Genomic DNA, 17,857 nt, shown 5'->3' with positions numbered 1-17,857 from the left:
TCTTGGTAGGTTGTGGATGCACTCCCTGTAGTCTGACCCATTTATCGTGTTAGCCACAAATGATATCATAGCTGGCTAAGGGAATCAGAGCAAAATCTCTCAATTTCTACTTCCACTTCCCCAGCCAGGATCATACTGTAGCTGATAAATCACAGAGCCCATCAAGTCAACCAAACTCTTGCCCTTAACACAGCTGGGTTGTGAGGGCGTGAAGTTGGGTGCTTAGAGCATGTCTTTACAACTAGCCCCATTAAATGTCAACTTGTCACGCAAACCCAGTATCCCAGTCCAGCAGTTCTGGGTTCTCATCTTATTGCAAACAAAATGACAGAACAGTCATTACAAACACTTATTACAGACAGACAGTACCTCATCCTCCCAATCAGATCACGATTTAGTAAATGGCAGGGATCACATCTAGCATGTTCAGTTTCCACCAAAATCACATAATACCGAGCCTTACAGATGTTATGTGTTGATTTCTTTATTAAAAATTAAAGGGCTCATTTTAAATGCAAGAGCGAATAAAAATACTGACCTAAAAGGTGTCTGACAAGCAGACATTACCTTATAACTAGAGAAACAAGGGAGATTTTAGGTTTCAAGGCCAACTGGAAAGTAATAAAAAGCAAGACTGTGCCTTGTCCATAGATAAAAATACCACTATAATAAATAAGTCAATGTCCTTCAAATGAAACATTTTCATGCCCTCCTCTAAACTGCAAAGGAAAGAACAAAGGATGTGTGTGAAACTGCAACTTAAAATTCAATACCTTTATTCATAAGGGAGTAAATAAGAACTCTTCCCTTCTCTCCTATAGAAACACTACCCAAAATAATTACAGCCAAAACCCTGGGTATTTGAGTAACAATCCTAACAAACGAAGTTTCCTGATGTAAGCATTGAAATATTTTTGCCTTAAACTATTTTTAGAGAAATCCCTCCTATGTCTTCTTAAATGTAATTGAATCTTTGAAGTTCATCCAGCAATGAAGCTGATCCATGAAGAAGTTACTGTGGCCGTTGTGTTACAATGATGCCCTCAGGATAACAGAGCGGCCAGAGCTCTCCTTGCCAGAATCACACGACTCCCAGGAACCACACACTTCTAGTTTCCCTGTTCTGTGCTCCTATATTCCTTCATTATCACACTTTTGCTGCCTTTCAGCTGTACTCTCTCATGTTGCTAATTTTTACTTTTAATTATACTGGAGATTGAATTTTTAAAACTTGCCATAATGTTATATAAAGTAAGAATTCAAAAGCTCTGAGGAAGCTCTCATACCGTTTTACATCCAATCGATGACTCTCAAATTACAGTATCTTTGGAGCACAGGCTCACTGTCATCTATTTTGGCGTCTCAGAAGCCATTTTCTACTTATATCCTGGGCCATGGCTACAATGAAGATAAATGCTGTCTCGAGTAAGATCTGTAATATTTACCTTCAAGCATGTTTCTGATTTCTTTGTCATGAGTGACCTCCTTTGCTGTCTGTCCATTCCCATTAACAACAGTAGTATCAGCGTTGTGCTCTAAAAGAAGAATTACCAACTCCTAAAATAGCAGAGAAATTATTTTTAGCTATTATTAAACTAAAACTTTTTGTACTATAGCCCTTATTCAAAGTTCTAATTACTACTGAATGTTTACAATAGAAACAATGCCTATGTAGGAATCTTTAAAGTCCTTCAGCTCTGTTTAAATTAAATGACTACTAAGTAAGTATCATAAATGGAATACTCGACAGCTCAACTAATTGTGATAACTGATGACTGCCTACACAGTTGCCAATCTCCAGTTAACACAGACCACTTCTGTAACTGATTTTTAAAGTAGATTATCTGGTTGTTTTACCAAATTGATTCATGTGGTCACACTAAATATGAGTTAACAAAGCTATTACTTAAAGTAGTAATTTAAATTAGATAATTAGAGCAAACAATACATTCATTTAACATTATTCCAAGGCCTGTTGAAAAAGAATATATTCTTCAGCAGACTTAGATCTTTTAAAAATTAATTTCAATGTTTATAAGAAACAAGACATAATTTTCTGAAGTGATACAGACTGATGGGATATGACACTAACAAAGGGACGGGTTATAATAAAGCACATGACCTCCCGAAGTCAATTTTCAACAGCGGAGTATCAGCTACACCCTTCATATTTACTCTGAGTGGCTAACAGCTCTCTTGGGAATTTGAAACTAATCAGCCCAGTATCACCGGTTCAGTTATATAACTTAAGACAGTACAGGTGGATGAGCGTGCAAGAGATTTACAGGAAACTATTAGAGATTTGCTGTTTAATTTCACCAGGGTGTGTAGCACTCAGGCAGGGGATGTGGTAACACTCGCTCTTTAGTTCTACAGGAAGACAGGATGAAACACAGTGCTACCCTAACTAACCTCTAGGTTGACAGTACACTGATACCTGTGGGAATTGATATTCTGTGTCATTACATGTTATGTTCTCCTACGAGTTTCCTTTTTCCACTGGGCCATACAATTTTTACCATTCTTTAAATAGAATTTTTTGTAGTTTTAAAAAAAACAAACCTTAAATACACATGCAAACACAGACAGGAAAACAAAATACTTATTGTCCTGGTCATTCCATGACCACCACAAACATTTTGGCAGGTTTTTTTCTAATCATTTTCCCCATGTATAAGTTTGAGATTTTTCTAGAAAAATATAATTTTATTTGTATGACACAATTAAGTTATACTCCACTTGCCTAATATATCATTTTCTAGGCTATTATAGTGTTCATGAACATACTTTTCACTAAATATTCTATAAAATGTACTACCACATTTTACAAATAGAAAAATTGCTAAGAAGTGTAATATGTTAGTAAATTCTTACAAAATATCTTCGCATTTCCTATCTTTTTAAAGGAAAGATTTTGGGAGAAGTGTTTTCATGCTTCATGCAGAGAGTTCGTATTAGTAAAGAAAGTAGAATACAGAATGATAGAAAATATTTATAAATCATATCTGAAAAGGAAACCACATGCAAGATATATGAAGAACTTTTTACAACTAAATAATAAAAAGATAATCCAATTACAAAATGGGCAAAGATAAAATGAACAATCAGAAAAGAAAATTAAGAAAAACGAGTCCATTTACAATGGCATCAAAAAGAATAAAATGCTTTGATGTAAACTTAAGCATGGAGATGAAAGATCTGTACACTAAAACTACAAGATACAGCTGAAAGAACTTAAAGACATAACTAAGTGAGAAGACATCTAGGAGTCATGAATGGGAAGACAATATTGTTGAGAAGTGACCACTACCCAAAGCAATCCACAGATTCAACGTAATCCCTATCAAATCCCAATGATGTTTTTTTGTCCAGAAACAGAAAATCCCACCCTAAAATTCACATGGAATCTCAAGAGACTCCAATCACCAAAACAATACTGAAAAAGAACAAAGTTGGAGATCTCACACTTCCAGATTTCAAAATTTACCTCCAAGCTGATCAAAGTAATCAGGATAGTGCTAATAATGACATAAAAACAGACATATAGACCAATGAAAGAGCACAGAGAGTCCAGAAATAAACTCTCACATATGTGTTCAAATGATTTTCGACAAGAGTGCCAAAACCATTCAAAGGGAAAAGGACAGTCTCTTCAACAAATGGTGCTGGGAAAAACTGGATGGTCACATGTGAAAAAATAAAACTGGACCCGAATACTTTACACCACATACAAAAATTGACAGAAAATGGATGAAAGACTTAGTGGAAAACTTAAAACAAAAACTCTTAGAAGAAAACATAAGAGGAAGCTACATGACATTAGATTTAGCAATGATTTTTTGGATACAACACCCAAAACATAGGCTAAAAAAAAAAAACATAAACTAGACTAAATCAAAATTTAAAAATTTCTACAACAAACAGCAGTATCAAGAGCGTGAAAAGGCAATCCAGAGTGGGAGAAAATATTTGAAAATCATGTATCTGATCTAGGATTTATATCTAGAATATGTAAATAACCCCTAAATAACTCAACACCAACCAACCAAACTATCGATTTTAAAAATAAGCAAAGAATCTGAAAAGGTCACATACTGTATGATTCCAACTACGTGACATTTGGGAAAAGGCAGAACTGTGGAGACAAGAGAAAGATCAGTGGTTTCCAGGGGTTGGAGTAGGAAGAGGGATGAACAAGGAGAGCATAGAGGATTTTTAGGGCAGTGAAAACACTGTAATGATAGACACATTTCATTACATTTTTCTCAGTGCACATACAAGAGCGAACCCTAAAGTAAACTACAGACTTTGGGTGGTTGCAATGTGTCAGTGTAGGGTCATTGCTGGGAGCCTGCGTGAGGAATCCCGCCTGTGACAAAGGTCATGAGGAAGGAAGCCCGACAAAATGCAAAGGCGCGATCTGGCTTCGGGGGTTCCCCCTGAGTTTTCCTGAACATCTACCCCCCAAAACCAGAGTCTGCCTGCTTTATTACTGTGCTTTTCACTCTTCTGACACTCTGGAAAAAAGTTAATTGAGGGCTTCGGTCTCCTGCATCAACTTAAACCCCTCTGATGGCTCTCTAACCTGCCTGACAGGTTCCCCCGGACTTCTTGCAGCTTGTGAATTGCTTATAGCCCCCCAACTGCGAGAGGCACAAAGCTTAAAGCATCTTAAAGATACTGAGCCTTTTCTAAAGAGCTAAAAATTATATTGGTGACAGGTTTTCACTGTTGACTCAATGACTGCTGCCAGGCCTCCATATTCTTTATCTTTTAGGCACCTGAGGGATATTAATCAATGTAATCGGGATGCAGAAATAGGAATATAGTAGTTTTGATGTTAGCAACACTAGACTTTTGAGCTACTTTTCTTTGTTATAAATCACTGTACTCCTTTTACTTGTTATAAATTGTTGTATATTTGCTATGTAAGAATGTAACTTTATTTAGTGCTTTCTGAGAGCGGCACCAGACTTTGGGAAGGACAACACTGTTAGGGCAAATAAGTCTTCTGGTTGACAAACCCTTATCAGAAGAAGGGCTGTAAAATGTTAATTGGCCCTCTGGCCAGAAGATGATGTAAATCACCTAAGACTTGTGTATACAACTAGGTATGCAGAGAGAGAGCCTGGTCTCGATAAGAGTCAGGGCTGCTGACGCTGCATAATTTTATATTATCCATTGATCTCTATGTACAAAAAAAGGTATAAAAGGCTTTTCTGGACAATAGAGGATGGGCCAGTCATTGGACTGGTTTCCCCCGTGTCTTTACTCTATTTTCTGGCTGAATCCCCATCTGGGGCATGGAGGCTCGCCATGTCTACTTACTTGCCCCGGCTTCTAAGATCCACGCGAGAGGGAGCCCAAGGTGGGGCACCCAAATGTTATTCAAGAGGACGCCGGTGGCCTAATGTAGATGGTGCAAGTTCCTTGCCTTGGAACTTTATTGGTTTTCCACATAAACCAAGTTATTCAGCATCTTTTCTCCACTAAATTTTCCTACTATACTATTTCCTCTTAATTTCTTTTGTATTTCTAAATAAATAAGTTTTTCCTCGCCTACGCCGTCTCCCCTTCGAATTCCCTGGATCTACCGGGGCAGGACCCCAGCAGGTCATAACTTGCTTTAAGGGAAAAAAGAAAAAGGACCACACTGGTGAGGAATGTTGATAATGGGATGCATGTGTGTAAGCACAATATACATGAGAAATCTGTATCCTCCTCTCAATCTTGCTGTGAGCCTGAAACTACTCTACAAATTTGTCTTTAAAATTAAATAAATAAATAAATATATGGGCAATGGATTCAACAGACATTTTTCCAAAGAAAAATGGCCAGTATGTATATGAACAGATGCTCGATAAATCATTATGGAAATGCAAATTAAAACCAAATGAGATACCATTTCACAACTGTTAGGATGCCTAAAATTAAGACTGACAACAAGTGTAATGAGGATGTGAAGAAAATGAAACCTTCACACAAGGCCAGTGGCAAAGTAAAATGGTGTATAGCTGCTTTGGAAATCAGTTTGGCATCTCTGCAAAATACTCAACATAGAAATACCATGTGGTATGGCAATTCCACTTCTAGGTAAAGACACAAGAGAAATGAAAATATATGTCCATGACAAAAATCTTGCACATGAATGTTCAAAGAATATTCATAATATCCAAAAATTAGAAACAACCCAAATGTCCATCAGCTGATGGTGGGATAAATAAAATGTTGTTCCATACAATGGAAAGCTATGCTTAGTCGCTCAGTCATATCTGACTCTTTGCGACCCCTGGACTATAGCTCTCTGTCCATGGGAATTCTCCAGGCAAGAATACTGGAGTGGGTTGCCATGCCCTCCTCCAGGGGATCTTCGCAACCCAGGGATCGAACTCAAGTCTCCCACAATGCAAGCAGATTCTTTACCATCTGAGTCCACCAGGCAAGCCCAAGAACACTGGAGTGGGTAGCCTATCCCTTTTCCAGGGGACCTTCCCAACCCAGGAATCAAACCCAGGTCTCCTGCATTGCAGGCAGATTATTTACCAGCTGAGCCACCAGGGGAGCCCTTACAATGGAATATTATGTGGCAATAAAAAATAAAGTACTGATATACACTATAATCATGGATAAGCCTTGAAAACGTTATACTCAATAAAAGAAGCCAGTCACAGAGAATCATGTGTTATATGCTTCCATTAACGTTAAATGTCTAGAATGCACAAATCTAAAGAGACAGTAAATTAGTGGTTGCCAGAGCGTGGGGAGAAGGGGTGACAGAATAACAGCTCATAAGTACAAGATTTCTTTTTGGGGTAATCCAAATGTTCTAAAACTGATTTGTGTTAATGGTTGCACAGGTCTGTCAACATACCTGAATCACTGAATTGTATATGGGTGACCTGTAAAGTACATGAAATAGACCACAATCATGTGCCTACAGAAAGAGAGTAGAGATTATTCAAGCTGGGTACCACACGGCATATTCAAGTTAATGTGTTATTTCTCAATCCAGCTCATCTAATTGTTTCATACAATCTCTGCAGCTGCACCAGTGTTCTAGTAATTAATTGTCCCAATTCTCAAGAAAGTATAAGAACTAATGTGGTGGACTTTCTGTTAGGGAAATTAAAATGGAGGAAGTCTTGTTCAGGCTTCAGAAGCAGGAGAGAAGACCTCTGACCTTGCTTCTGACCTGCCTGAGCACTGCCTGTGTTCCCTACCTCCCAAAAGCACAGCTAGTCAGGCAGCACTTTAAATAAGCAAGGTAGTGGGGTCTTGGAATTGAGTCCCTAGAGGCCTGCCAACCGGGGTTTAATGATATCCTGTAACTCACACTTCAGTTCAGTCGCTCAGTCATGTCCAACTCTCTGCGACCCCATGGACTGCAGCATACCAGGCTTCCCTGTCTATCACCAACTCCTGCTGGAGCTTGCTCAAACTCATGTCCATTGAGTCAGTGATGCCATCCAACCATCTCATCCTCTGTTATCCCCTTCTCCTGACATCAATCTTTCCTAGCACCAGGGTCTTTTCCAATGAGTCAGTTCTTCACATCAGGTTGCCAAAGTACTGAAGTTTCAGCTTCAGCATCAGTCCTTCCAATGAATATTCAGGACTGATTTCTTTTAGGATTGACTGGTTGGATCTCCTTGCTCTCCAAGGGACTCTCAAGAGTCTTCTCCAACACCACAGTCCAAAAGCATCAGTTCTTTGGCACTCAGCTTTCTTTACATTCCAACTGTCACATCCATACATGACTACTGGAAAGACCATAGCTCTGACTAGATGGACCTTTGTCAGCAAAGTAATCTCTCTGCTTTTTAATATGCTGTCTAGGTTGGCCATACCTTTCCTTCCAAGGACCAAGTGTCTTTTAATTTCCTGGCTGCAGTCACCATCTACAGTGATTTTCGAATCCCCCAAAATAAAGTCTCTCACTGTTTCCATTGTTTCCCCATCTATTTGCCATGAACTGATGGACCAGATGTCATGATCTTCGTTTTCTGAATGTTGAGCTTTAAGCCAACTTTTTCACTGTCCTCTTTCACTTTCATCAAGAGGCTCTTTAGTTCCTCTCCACTTTCTGCCATAAGGGTGGTGTCATCTGCATATCTGAGGTTATTGATATTTCTCCCGGCAATCTTGACTCCAGCTTGTGCTTCATCCAGCCTGGCATTTCACATGATGTACTCTGCATATAAGTTAAATAAGCAGGGTGACAATATACAGCCTTGATGCACTCCCTTCCCAATTTGGAACCAGTCTGTTGTTCCATGTCCAGTTCTAACTGTTCCTTCTTGACCTGCATACAAATTTCTCAGGAGGCAGGTCAGGTGGTCTGGTATTTCCATCTCTTGAAGAATTTTCCAGTTTGTTGTGATCCACCAGTCAAAGACTTTGGCATAGTCAATAAGGCAGAAGTAGATTTTTTTCTGGAACTCTCTTGCTTTTTCGATGATCTGATGGATGTTGGCAATTTGATCTCTGGTTCCTCTAGCTTTTCTAAAACCAGCTTGAATATCTGCAAGTTCACAGTTCAGACTGTTGAAGCCTGGCTTGGAGAATTTAGAGCATTACTTTGCTAGTGTGCGAGACGACTGCAACTGTGTAGTAGCTTGAACATTCTTTGGCATTGCATTGCCTTTCCTTGGGATTGGAATGAAAGCTGACCTTTTCCAGTCCTGGGGCTACTGATGAGTTTTCCAAATTTGCTGGCGTATTGAGTGCAGCACTTTAATAGCATCATCTTAACTCACAAGATAAAATAAACAGCATTGTAAAAAGGTTACAGTAAAACCAGAGCTGCATTTTTGCATGCCAATTGGTGATATCCGTTTGTGGCATGGGATTGTAAGCGGGAACCCTGGAACCTGCAATCTGAAGTCTCGCCCGTGGAGTGGAAACTGCTCAAGACCCTTCCCCAATTAGGACTCCAGACTGCTGTTGCTCAGGGCTCCCGAGCATGCGGTCTAAGCCTGGATGCTGGTCAGCCCAATTTGATGATGCATGTGCTGTTACTCTTCTCTCTCGTTTCTATTTCTCTTTTCTTTTAATGACTGTACATTGAAATTAAGTTATACAATCCTCTATTAAATACTGAAATTGTTCATTTGGGTGTAATGAGTGGTTTCTTTTGTTAATGACTCCTTCAAACCTGAAACAAAAGTAAAACTTTCGGCCATGGAGAAACAGACATAGAGAACAGGCCTATGGATGAGGCAGGGGATGGGGGAGGAGGTGGGGAGAGGAAGGAGAGGGTGAGATGTATGGAGAGGGTAACATGGAACTTGCAGTACCATATGTCAAATAGATAGCCAATGGGAATTTGCTGTATGACTCAGGAAACTCAAACAGGGGCTCTGTGACAATCTAGAGGGGTGGGATGGGGCGGGAGGTTTGGGAGAGAGGGTATATGGGTGTACCTATGGCTGATTCTTGTTGATGTATGACAGAAACCCACAAAAATTGGCAAAGTAATTATTCTTCAATTAAAAAAATAAAATGAAAAAAAAAAAAACAAAAACCTATTTCCCTGGTTGTCTAGCAGCTAAGATGCTATACTCCCAATGCAGGGGATCCAGGTTTAATCACTGGTCAAGAAACAAGATTCCACATGGTACAACTAAGTATCTCACACTATGATGAAATCCCTCATACCACAACTAAGACCCAGCACAGCCAAATTACTTGTTTAATTTAAGAACATTTTTTTTTTAAAGAATTAATGTGGAGCCAGACTGATATAAATCTCCAAAGGGCTGGACTATGGAAAATGGGCAGCAGAAATGGTATGCACAGAGATAGACAGGTACCTTTAAGAAAACAGAATATGCTTCAATTATGTGAAAACAGGCTACAGGGGGAATCAATGCAATGCCGAGGGTCGGAGCTGCTCCATGCAATCTCGGGGGTTTGGCAAGGGAAGCGACACCTTTGAAACAGTTCAGAGGAATGAAATCAGACTGCAAGTTACAAAGAACACCTGACCACCCTGTGAAGAAGAGCAAACGTTCCCCGAGTGTGGTCCCCAGACCTGCAGTATCTGCATGAACCATGGAATTGCCAGAAGTGCAAGCTCTTAAGCCCCTCTCAGACCCACTGAATCAGAAATGCCAGGGATAAGACCCAGAAACTTATAGGTTAAGAAGCCCTCCAGGTGAGGAACTTAAGTGCTCAGGCAGAAGTCATCAGAAGAGGTTTTTATGTAAATTACAATTAGAAAAAAGAAGGCAGCTTGGTGATTGGATTCTACTGCAGGGATGGGAATGAAACACCCCTAACAGAGAGGTCACCAGTGATTTTTAGTATCTCAGTGGGTAGAGGAAGTTTTAGTTTTCTTCAAGGGTCTGCTGTAGCATTATTCTTATATTTAAGGAAAAGAAGTTTTTAAGCCAAACTGTGCTTCTCTATGCCAACACTAAAGACCATCCTGCCCTCTAACACTGTGTGTGCTCAGCTGTGTCTGACTCTCCACAACCCCATGGACTGCAGCCTGCCAGGCTCCTCTGTCCATGGGATTTTCCACTAAGAATACCAGAATGGGTTGCCATTTCCTCCTCCAAGGGATCTTCCCTACCCAGGAATTGAACCCACATCTCTTTCATCTCCTGCACTGGACCTAACATTTTGTACAGATAGCAAAAGATTAGCTGTAATCTTCATCCCTCAGGATCTAGAATTCCTAATATAGTCCTGAGCAGTCTCTGATGCTTTTTCACAAAATTACAGCTCCAACCACTGTTCCCTAACAAGTTTCCCTCGTGTCAGCTGAATATGTGGTTCTCTTCTGAATGGTCTGCCAACTCTCCACACTCATTAATTATTCAGTTAACATACTTCAGCTCTTACATTGTACAAGGCTCTCCACACGTCAGGGAAAACATATTTGGATGATGAATACTGAAGGGATCGGGAAAAGAGAAAGTGCTGACGAAAATCAGAGCTGAGATTAGGATACTGACTGGGGCACTGCTGGACGGGGTGGAATTACAAGGTTGGGAAAAAAAAAAAAAGATTGGAAAAGGCACTGGGAAACAGGGCAGTCCAGGTAAAAAGCAATGAACATGTTCTCAAGCAGTCAGTAAAAAAGAGAATTTAAAGTGACAAGTACTTCAGTGACCAATACAAATACTGCATAAAGAACTTGTGTGAAGGAAGAGACATCCCATGTTAGAAACGTGAAATTCCAGATCCCTGAGCGGTGAGGAGCCCAACACACGGCGAAGACAGAAGACCTGGATGCCTGGAAAGAAGTATGAGGTCAAGATAGATTTCCAAATTATCCCCCAGGAGAAACGATGAAGCCTTAAGTGCGGATGGGTTTCTTAGAGGGACAGTTTCAAGAGGAAAGAGAAGAATGATTTTTCAAAAGTCAGAGGAACACCTAAAATGAAAAGTAAGGAAAATGAGCAAACACAAACAGGTAGGAACCAGAAGAGCATCAAGGATGCAGCGAGAGAAACGGGCTTCGCAGTGCCTTTTCCCAGAGGAGGGATCAGCTTTGTGAGAGCACAGCTCTGGAAAATATGGGACGAAACCTTAAGAACAGGAATTCCTGAGACTTCCCTGGGGGTCCAGTGGTTAAGACTTCCCTCCCACACAGGGAGATAGGGTTCGATCCCTGATCAGGGAACTAGATCCCACATACCACAACTCACAGTTCACATGCTGCAACTAAGTCCCAGTACCACCAAGTAATTAAATTTAAAAAAAAAAATTTTTTAAGTTAAAGGAAAATGCTGGAAATAAGAGAAAGAATGCCTTTAATGACCTCAGTAGACATCAGAGCACAGTTGAGAAAACAATCAGTAAATCTGAAGATAGGTCAACAGAAATTAGTCAAACACTAAGAGAAAAAAGATGGCGTGGAGGGAGGAGGTGGTAGGGAGAAGGGAAAAGAAAGGAGAGAAAACACAGAACTGAGCACCCATTTAACAAATGTGTAGTAAGTTACTGAAGAATTTGCATGAAGTAGTACTTTCTGAATCTAGCCAAAAAGAATAAGAAGGAAAAAAAGATGAGGAAAGCAGCATCTGCTACCATTTGGCCTGGTAACTCCAGGGCAATTTGCCTTCTGAAATGCCATATCCTGCTAACCATTTCCATAACTCTCTGCAGGTCAGCCCTCTGGACCTCAACCCTCTAAACTCACTCATTCATTACCGTAACTACAGCCACTTGATTTCTGATGTTTAAGTGCCACCTCCAGGCCTCTACTGTCTGGGAGGCCTGTCCCCACTGCTACCAATGGAGCAGATCTGCACAGGCAGATCCTTTTTCTTGGTGGCATGCAGGATTTTAGCAGTTCCCCGACCAGGGATGGAACCCACGCCCCGTGCAGTGGAAGCACTGGATCACCAGGGAAGTTCCCCATGACGCAATTTCCTAAAGGCAGCCCTGGACCTCAGAGGACATAGAAACAGTTTCTCAGTGGTGCTGGGGCCTTTTCTGCCCACGATTTCTCAGTGTTTTGGTAGATGATGCATCTCCAGGCCCTCCCAGGGCACAAACTATCTGGTATGATCCATATTCAACGCAGCATGCCTGCTTATTTAAAACCTTCAATTATCTGCCATGGCATTTCTGGCATTTTATCCCCTATAATGGGGGCCACTACTTTGTTCATGCTGCTAGGAGCCTTCCAGATACACCTCAACTTGTACCATCAAAAGAAATCAACAATGGTCAGAAGCCAAAGACAGATGCTCCAATAAAAGTCATGATTCCTTGTCCAGTCTCTGGACCTGATTCAATTTCAGACTTAGAACTATGTTATCAAAGGAGAGGCCAGACCCTGGAAGTGAAGATTCTGCAGCCCCAAAGCAAATATTCATTCATAAATCTCTCAGACCATCCCCAAAGGGACCAGTGACCATTTACTCAAGTAACTGTACACCAGGGAAATGGGAAAACCCAAACATTTCACAAGTTACTAAGTATAAGATGCAAGAGACTCAGCATTATCTGACCCCTCTGTTAGACACAAGGCACACAGAGGAGTGAGATAATAAAAGACACCTGGGCCAGGTCCGCTTCAGCATGTATGCACTGAGTCCACAAAAACATCCAGAGGACCCTCTCCAGTCCCTAAATGTGTAATCAGAGCAGACATGTTACGTTGTTGGCAAACACTCACATCCCTGCCTTGGTCTACAGTGTAAAAAAGCCACACAGAAGGCTCTAAGTCTGCCCTACCCGATATCCCGGCCAGGATAAATAAAAACCAATATCCCACTTGGAGAGGATGACAGCAATTAGTGCCACCCTTAAAACCCCGAGTATGCAGGGCTGACGGTCCCTACAATGCTTCTATTTAACTCACCACTCTGTCACTGTGAAACCAGAAGGAAAGCAGAGGACGGCAGTGGACTCCCACAAACTCAACCAAACAGCCCCAATTCTAGCCATTCTGCCAGATGCCAAATCTTTGCTGGAGCTGGTTAATACTACTTAAGTACGTAGTACACAGCAACTGATCTGGCAAACATATTCCTCTCTATCCTCACTAAGAAGAAAAGACAGAAGACACTGTATTCACACAGACAATAGTACACATTTACACTCGTAATTCTGCCTCAGAACCATCTGGGCATCCTGCAGAAATCGCCCTGGTCCACTTCACCAATGATGTCCTGGTAACAAAACCAGATGAGCAAGGAGGAGAATGCTGAAGGTCTTAATAAGATATATGCGCTTCAGAGGGTGGGCATCTTATGATTCAGGGGCTTTTTTCGTGTCAGTAAATTCTCAGGGGTTCAGTGGTATGGGTAACGTCAGGACACTGCTCCCAAAGTGATGAACTTGCACTTCCATCTTGCACTTCCTGAAACAAAGGAGGAAGCACAACGCCTTCCTTCAGTTGCAGGGACAGCATATTCCACATCTAGCAGAAACGTTCTGATTCCTGTGCCAGATGAGAGAGGAGACCTGAACATTTGGCTCCTGTGTCAAAAGACCAGGAGGCAAGAAGAGTCACCATCTTAGCAGAGGTAATTAACTTGAACATCAGAAGAAAGGAGGACTGTATACAACAGAAACACAGGACCACATTTCATGTGCAGATGATACGCTGAAGTGTCTCCTGGTGCTTCCTCGTCCAACTTTGACAGTAAATGGACAAGTGTAACAACCCCAGTCTAAGAAGGCATGGTATCCAAGGACTGGGACCTCCAGGCTTGGGGGCCTGAGCCCCACCCCCAGGTAAGCCCCAAAGACAAGATCTGCGAGCCGACGGGAGGGGGAATCTAGAGCACGTAGTCCAAGAGGGAGAGGAAGATTCATCTGTGGCCCCAAAGCTGATTACAGCAACGGGAGCTCCCCACGGTCAGCTGAGGCCGCCCTCGTGGGAGGGTCAGCTTGACCCGAGCCTCTGCTCACCCCTCCTTTCAAAGGTGTGACTCTTAGCACTTTGATAAGCCTGTTGCACACTAACCTCCATCTCTGTCTGCCTTCTCAGAAGCTCAATCTACAAGAAATAGCAATGTTTATACCTAAATTTTAGGAGTATCATGTTGTGGTAAACGCAACAATACACATCAAGCTGTCTGGACAGTGCTCGACTCACAGAAGACACTCAATCTTTAAGCATGAGAAAGCATACCCTAGGGAACAAGACAAAGCTTATGCAGACGCCAGGATTATCTATATCCTCTAGATTCCAGGTGAGAGATACAAAATACTTGAGACACAGAACACAGGAAGCCTTGATTTCTATGTAGTCTCAGCTCCAGCAAAAGATAGTAAGTGCAAACGAAGGTCCATACTACAATCCAATCGCTAACTGTATTGACTGTATTCCAATATTCAGTTGATTGTAGGAGATGTAAAAACCCCAGAAATAGATCTGCATTTGAAAAATAAAGAAACAAATGCTAAATAGAACATCTTAAAATCCTGAAATATTAATTTTTATTACAGAACAGTAGAGGTCGCTAGTGGGCCAAGAAAAGCCTACAGGTTCCTTATAAAATTTTGGAAGCTGCATTTTATATATTTGACAGGATAAGAATTAAAAGTGCTTTGTAACAAACCACATCCCTTTTCAACTCCTTATTCTATTTATCAAATCACCACCCAATCATAAAACTATCCCCGTGGTAAAAGATCACATCAGAAGAGGATAATTTGATTCCTTTCATGAGTACAATTAGAAATTAAACATTTTTAAAATTTAATCATGCTTAGATATTGAGCACATAAATTTTTAATGTTTTGTCCGTGGCACGACCATTTAGCTTCAGCTCAATCTTATTTTCTAACACGTGATACATCACGTGTATGCTAATGTTCAAATCAAACTAAGGCCTACTTTAGCATGGTCTTATGTTCCAAGTTCAAGGAAATAGTCAAATATGCAAAGAAGCCAGCACAGACCAATGAACTGATTCGATCTAGGTAATTACACAGATGGTAATTATGCAGTAAGACTGGTGCCTGTGGAGGATACAAACTAAGTGGAATGTATACAATTCCTTGGGAGCAAGATTAACACAATCTAGTGGTAGAATTAAGACACAGCAACGAAGATTCCATGTAGAAGATGAATGACAATGTTATAATATTCTCAGGAAATCTGGAAAATAACAGCTTCCTTCTCATTGCAGTAAGTTAGGAAAGAATTTAAGGACACAGCACTTGAGCTACACTTTCAAGAATGGGTAGACATGGGTCATGTGGAAATAGATGGCCAAGAACTTTCCGAGGCGCAGAGAGAAGAATGAGAAGGGCAGGGCTATGAAGGAAAACAGCAAGCAGTTCACATACGAGTCAGGAAAATCAAACTATCTGCAGCTCATTTTTTAACCTCCCCCCTCCTCTGACCTCAGAGTCAAGCATAGCAATTAACCCACTACCTTAATTTTTTTTTAAGTATAATGGGGTTTTTTATCCATTAAAGACTCTGTATCTGGTCCACAAATATCAATATACGAACACAGACCAAATAGTGTGGAATGTACTAATTCAAACATGGTGAGCACACACTTACTGGGTTGATTAGTAATTTATGTGAAAATCAGTGAAGTCTAATCATAATAATGAAAAGTATAAAACCATATAATAAATTTTTAACTTGTGATATATGCACATAAATCTTCCAATTATGGGGATTACAAAACTACCTTTACGGAGTACGTTAGACAATGGTTAATCATCAGAACAAACAAGAAATTCACTCTGTGTCATAGTTAATTTACCAGATCATTGAAATAATAAAAGTACCAGGAAAAAGGTGAAGTAAATTTTGGCTATGGTGGCATAGAGATCAGTGAATTATCATCCTGAAAAATAGGGACAAAATTGGACAAAATTATAAAACTACTCATTTCATGGGGCGACTAAAGCAGGGGCCCCCAAACTCCGGGATCTAATGCCTGACGATCTGAGGTGGCGGTGATATAATAATAATGGAAGCAAAGTGCACAATAAATGTAATGCAGTTAAATCATAATCAAACCACCCCTCCCTGACCCTGGTCCTTGAAAAACTGTCTTCCACAAAACCGGTCCCTGGTTCCAAAAAGGTTGGGGATCACTGGATTAAAGAAACAAATTGAGAGGCACACTCAACAGGAACTAGAACTTCAGGTAAGAACAACAAGAGTCTTTAACCTAGCCACAGGCTATGGTCACGCCCCAACCCCCATTCCCCAAGAAATCTGACCAGGCCAGGGCTGGCAATGAAAACCAGAAGCTCTGCCAGAGGGAAATGATTTGGAGCAATAGGACAAGAGGTCTTGTCAGTAAAAGTAGCAAATTCAGAAATAAACAGAAAAACCTACATCACAAGGCTCCTTTTCCCATTAGAATATATCAGCCTTCTGAGTCTGTTTCCACAAACCCAACAGCTGCAAACATCATAAATTTATTACTTGACAGTTTTGGATTTCAGAAGTTCAAAATGGACCTCACCGAGCTAGAATCAAGGCGTCAGCAATGCTACCGTCCTTTCAGAAGTTCTAGCAGAGAACTCACTGCCTCGCTTTTCTAGCTTCTAGAGATTACCCACATGCCTTGGTCCCCTTGCTCCATCTTCCAAGTCAGAATCACTGTCTCTCTCTGCCCATTCTCTCCTTGGCACCTCTCCCTCTGATCCTTCTTCTGCCTCCCTCTCACTTTTAAGGGCCTCTGTGGTTACACTGGGCCCACCAGATAATCCAAAACAACTTTCCTATTTTAAGGTCTGCTGATGAGCAACCTCAATTCCATCTGCAGCTTTGACTTCCCCTTGCCATGTAACCCACCACGCCCACAGGCTTCAGGAACTAGGATGAGCACATCTCTGGAAGGCCATATTATGCCCACCACACAGGGCAACCGGCACAGCAGCCTGGAAGTGAGAGAACCAACGAAGAACAAGGCAAGCCGCCCACACACTCCTGGCTGAGAGTGCAGGGGACACAGGAGCAGGCCCTGCACGAAGTAAGAGCAGAGGGAGAAGTGAGAAATGGCTTAAGGCTGACAGCGCTCTCCCCACACACACACACGGACCCTGTCAGCAGAGGGCAGAAGCCTTGTGGGACTGAGCATTCGGGTAAAGCCTCCACCCGAACACTGGCTGAGCCCTAGGCTCTGCAGACCCAGGGGGTGAAATCTAGGAAATTTAGTCCACTGATGGTGTTACAACAAAACCCCCCCAGACAGGATGGCTTAAATGTGATTTATTTCTCACAGTTTCCGAGGCTGGGAAGACCAAGATGAAGGCACAGAGCTGGTGGCTGGTGAAAGCCTATTTGTTGGTTCACAGATGTCCGTCCACCTTCTCACTTTGTCCTCATTTGGCAGAAGGAGCACAAGAGCCCTCTAAGGTCTCTTCTGTAAGAGAACTAATCCACTTCACAAAAGGTCTACCATCATGCCTT

At 41.3% G+C, this 17,857-nt stretch overlaps 1 protein-coding gene across 4 annotated transcripts in view; it reads right to left on the bottom strand.

The window, feature by feature from the left end:
* OSBPL1A (oxysterol binding protein like 1A) overlaps positions 1 to 17,857 on the bottom strand; it is a 220,225-nt gene that overhangs the window by 175,555 nt on the left and 26,813 nt on the right. For all 4 annotated transcript variants that reach the window (XM_005697037.3, XM_018039467.1, XM_018039466.1 and 1 more), the window contains one exon: positions 1,446 to 1,557. In XM_005697037.3, the coding sequence (XP_005697094.2) occupies positions 1,446 to 1,557 (112 nt within the window). The remainder of the gene's footprint in view (positions 1 to 1,445; positions 1,558 to 17,857) is intronic.

Source organism: Capra hircus, chromosome 24 (genome assembly GCF_001704415.2).
Source record: "Capra hircus breed San Clemente chromosome 24, ASM170441v1, whole genome shotgun sequence".
Lineage (NCBI taxonomy): Eukaryota > Metazoa > Chordata > Mammalia > Artiodactyla > Bovidae > Capra > Capra hircus.
The sequence above is the reverse complement of the archived record's forward strand: the minus strand, read 5'-3'. Positions and strand labels throughout refer to the sequence as shown.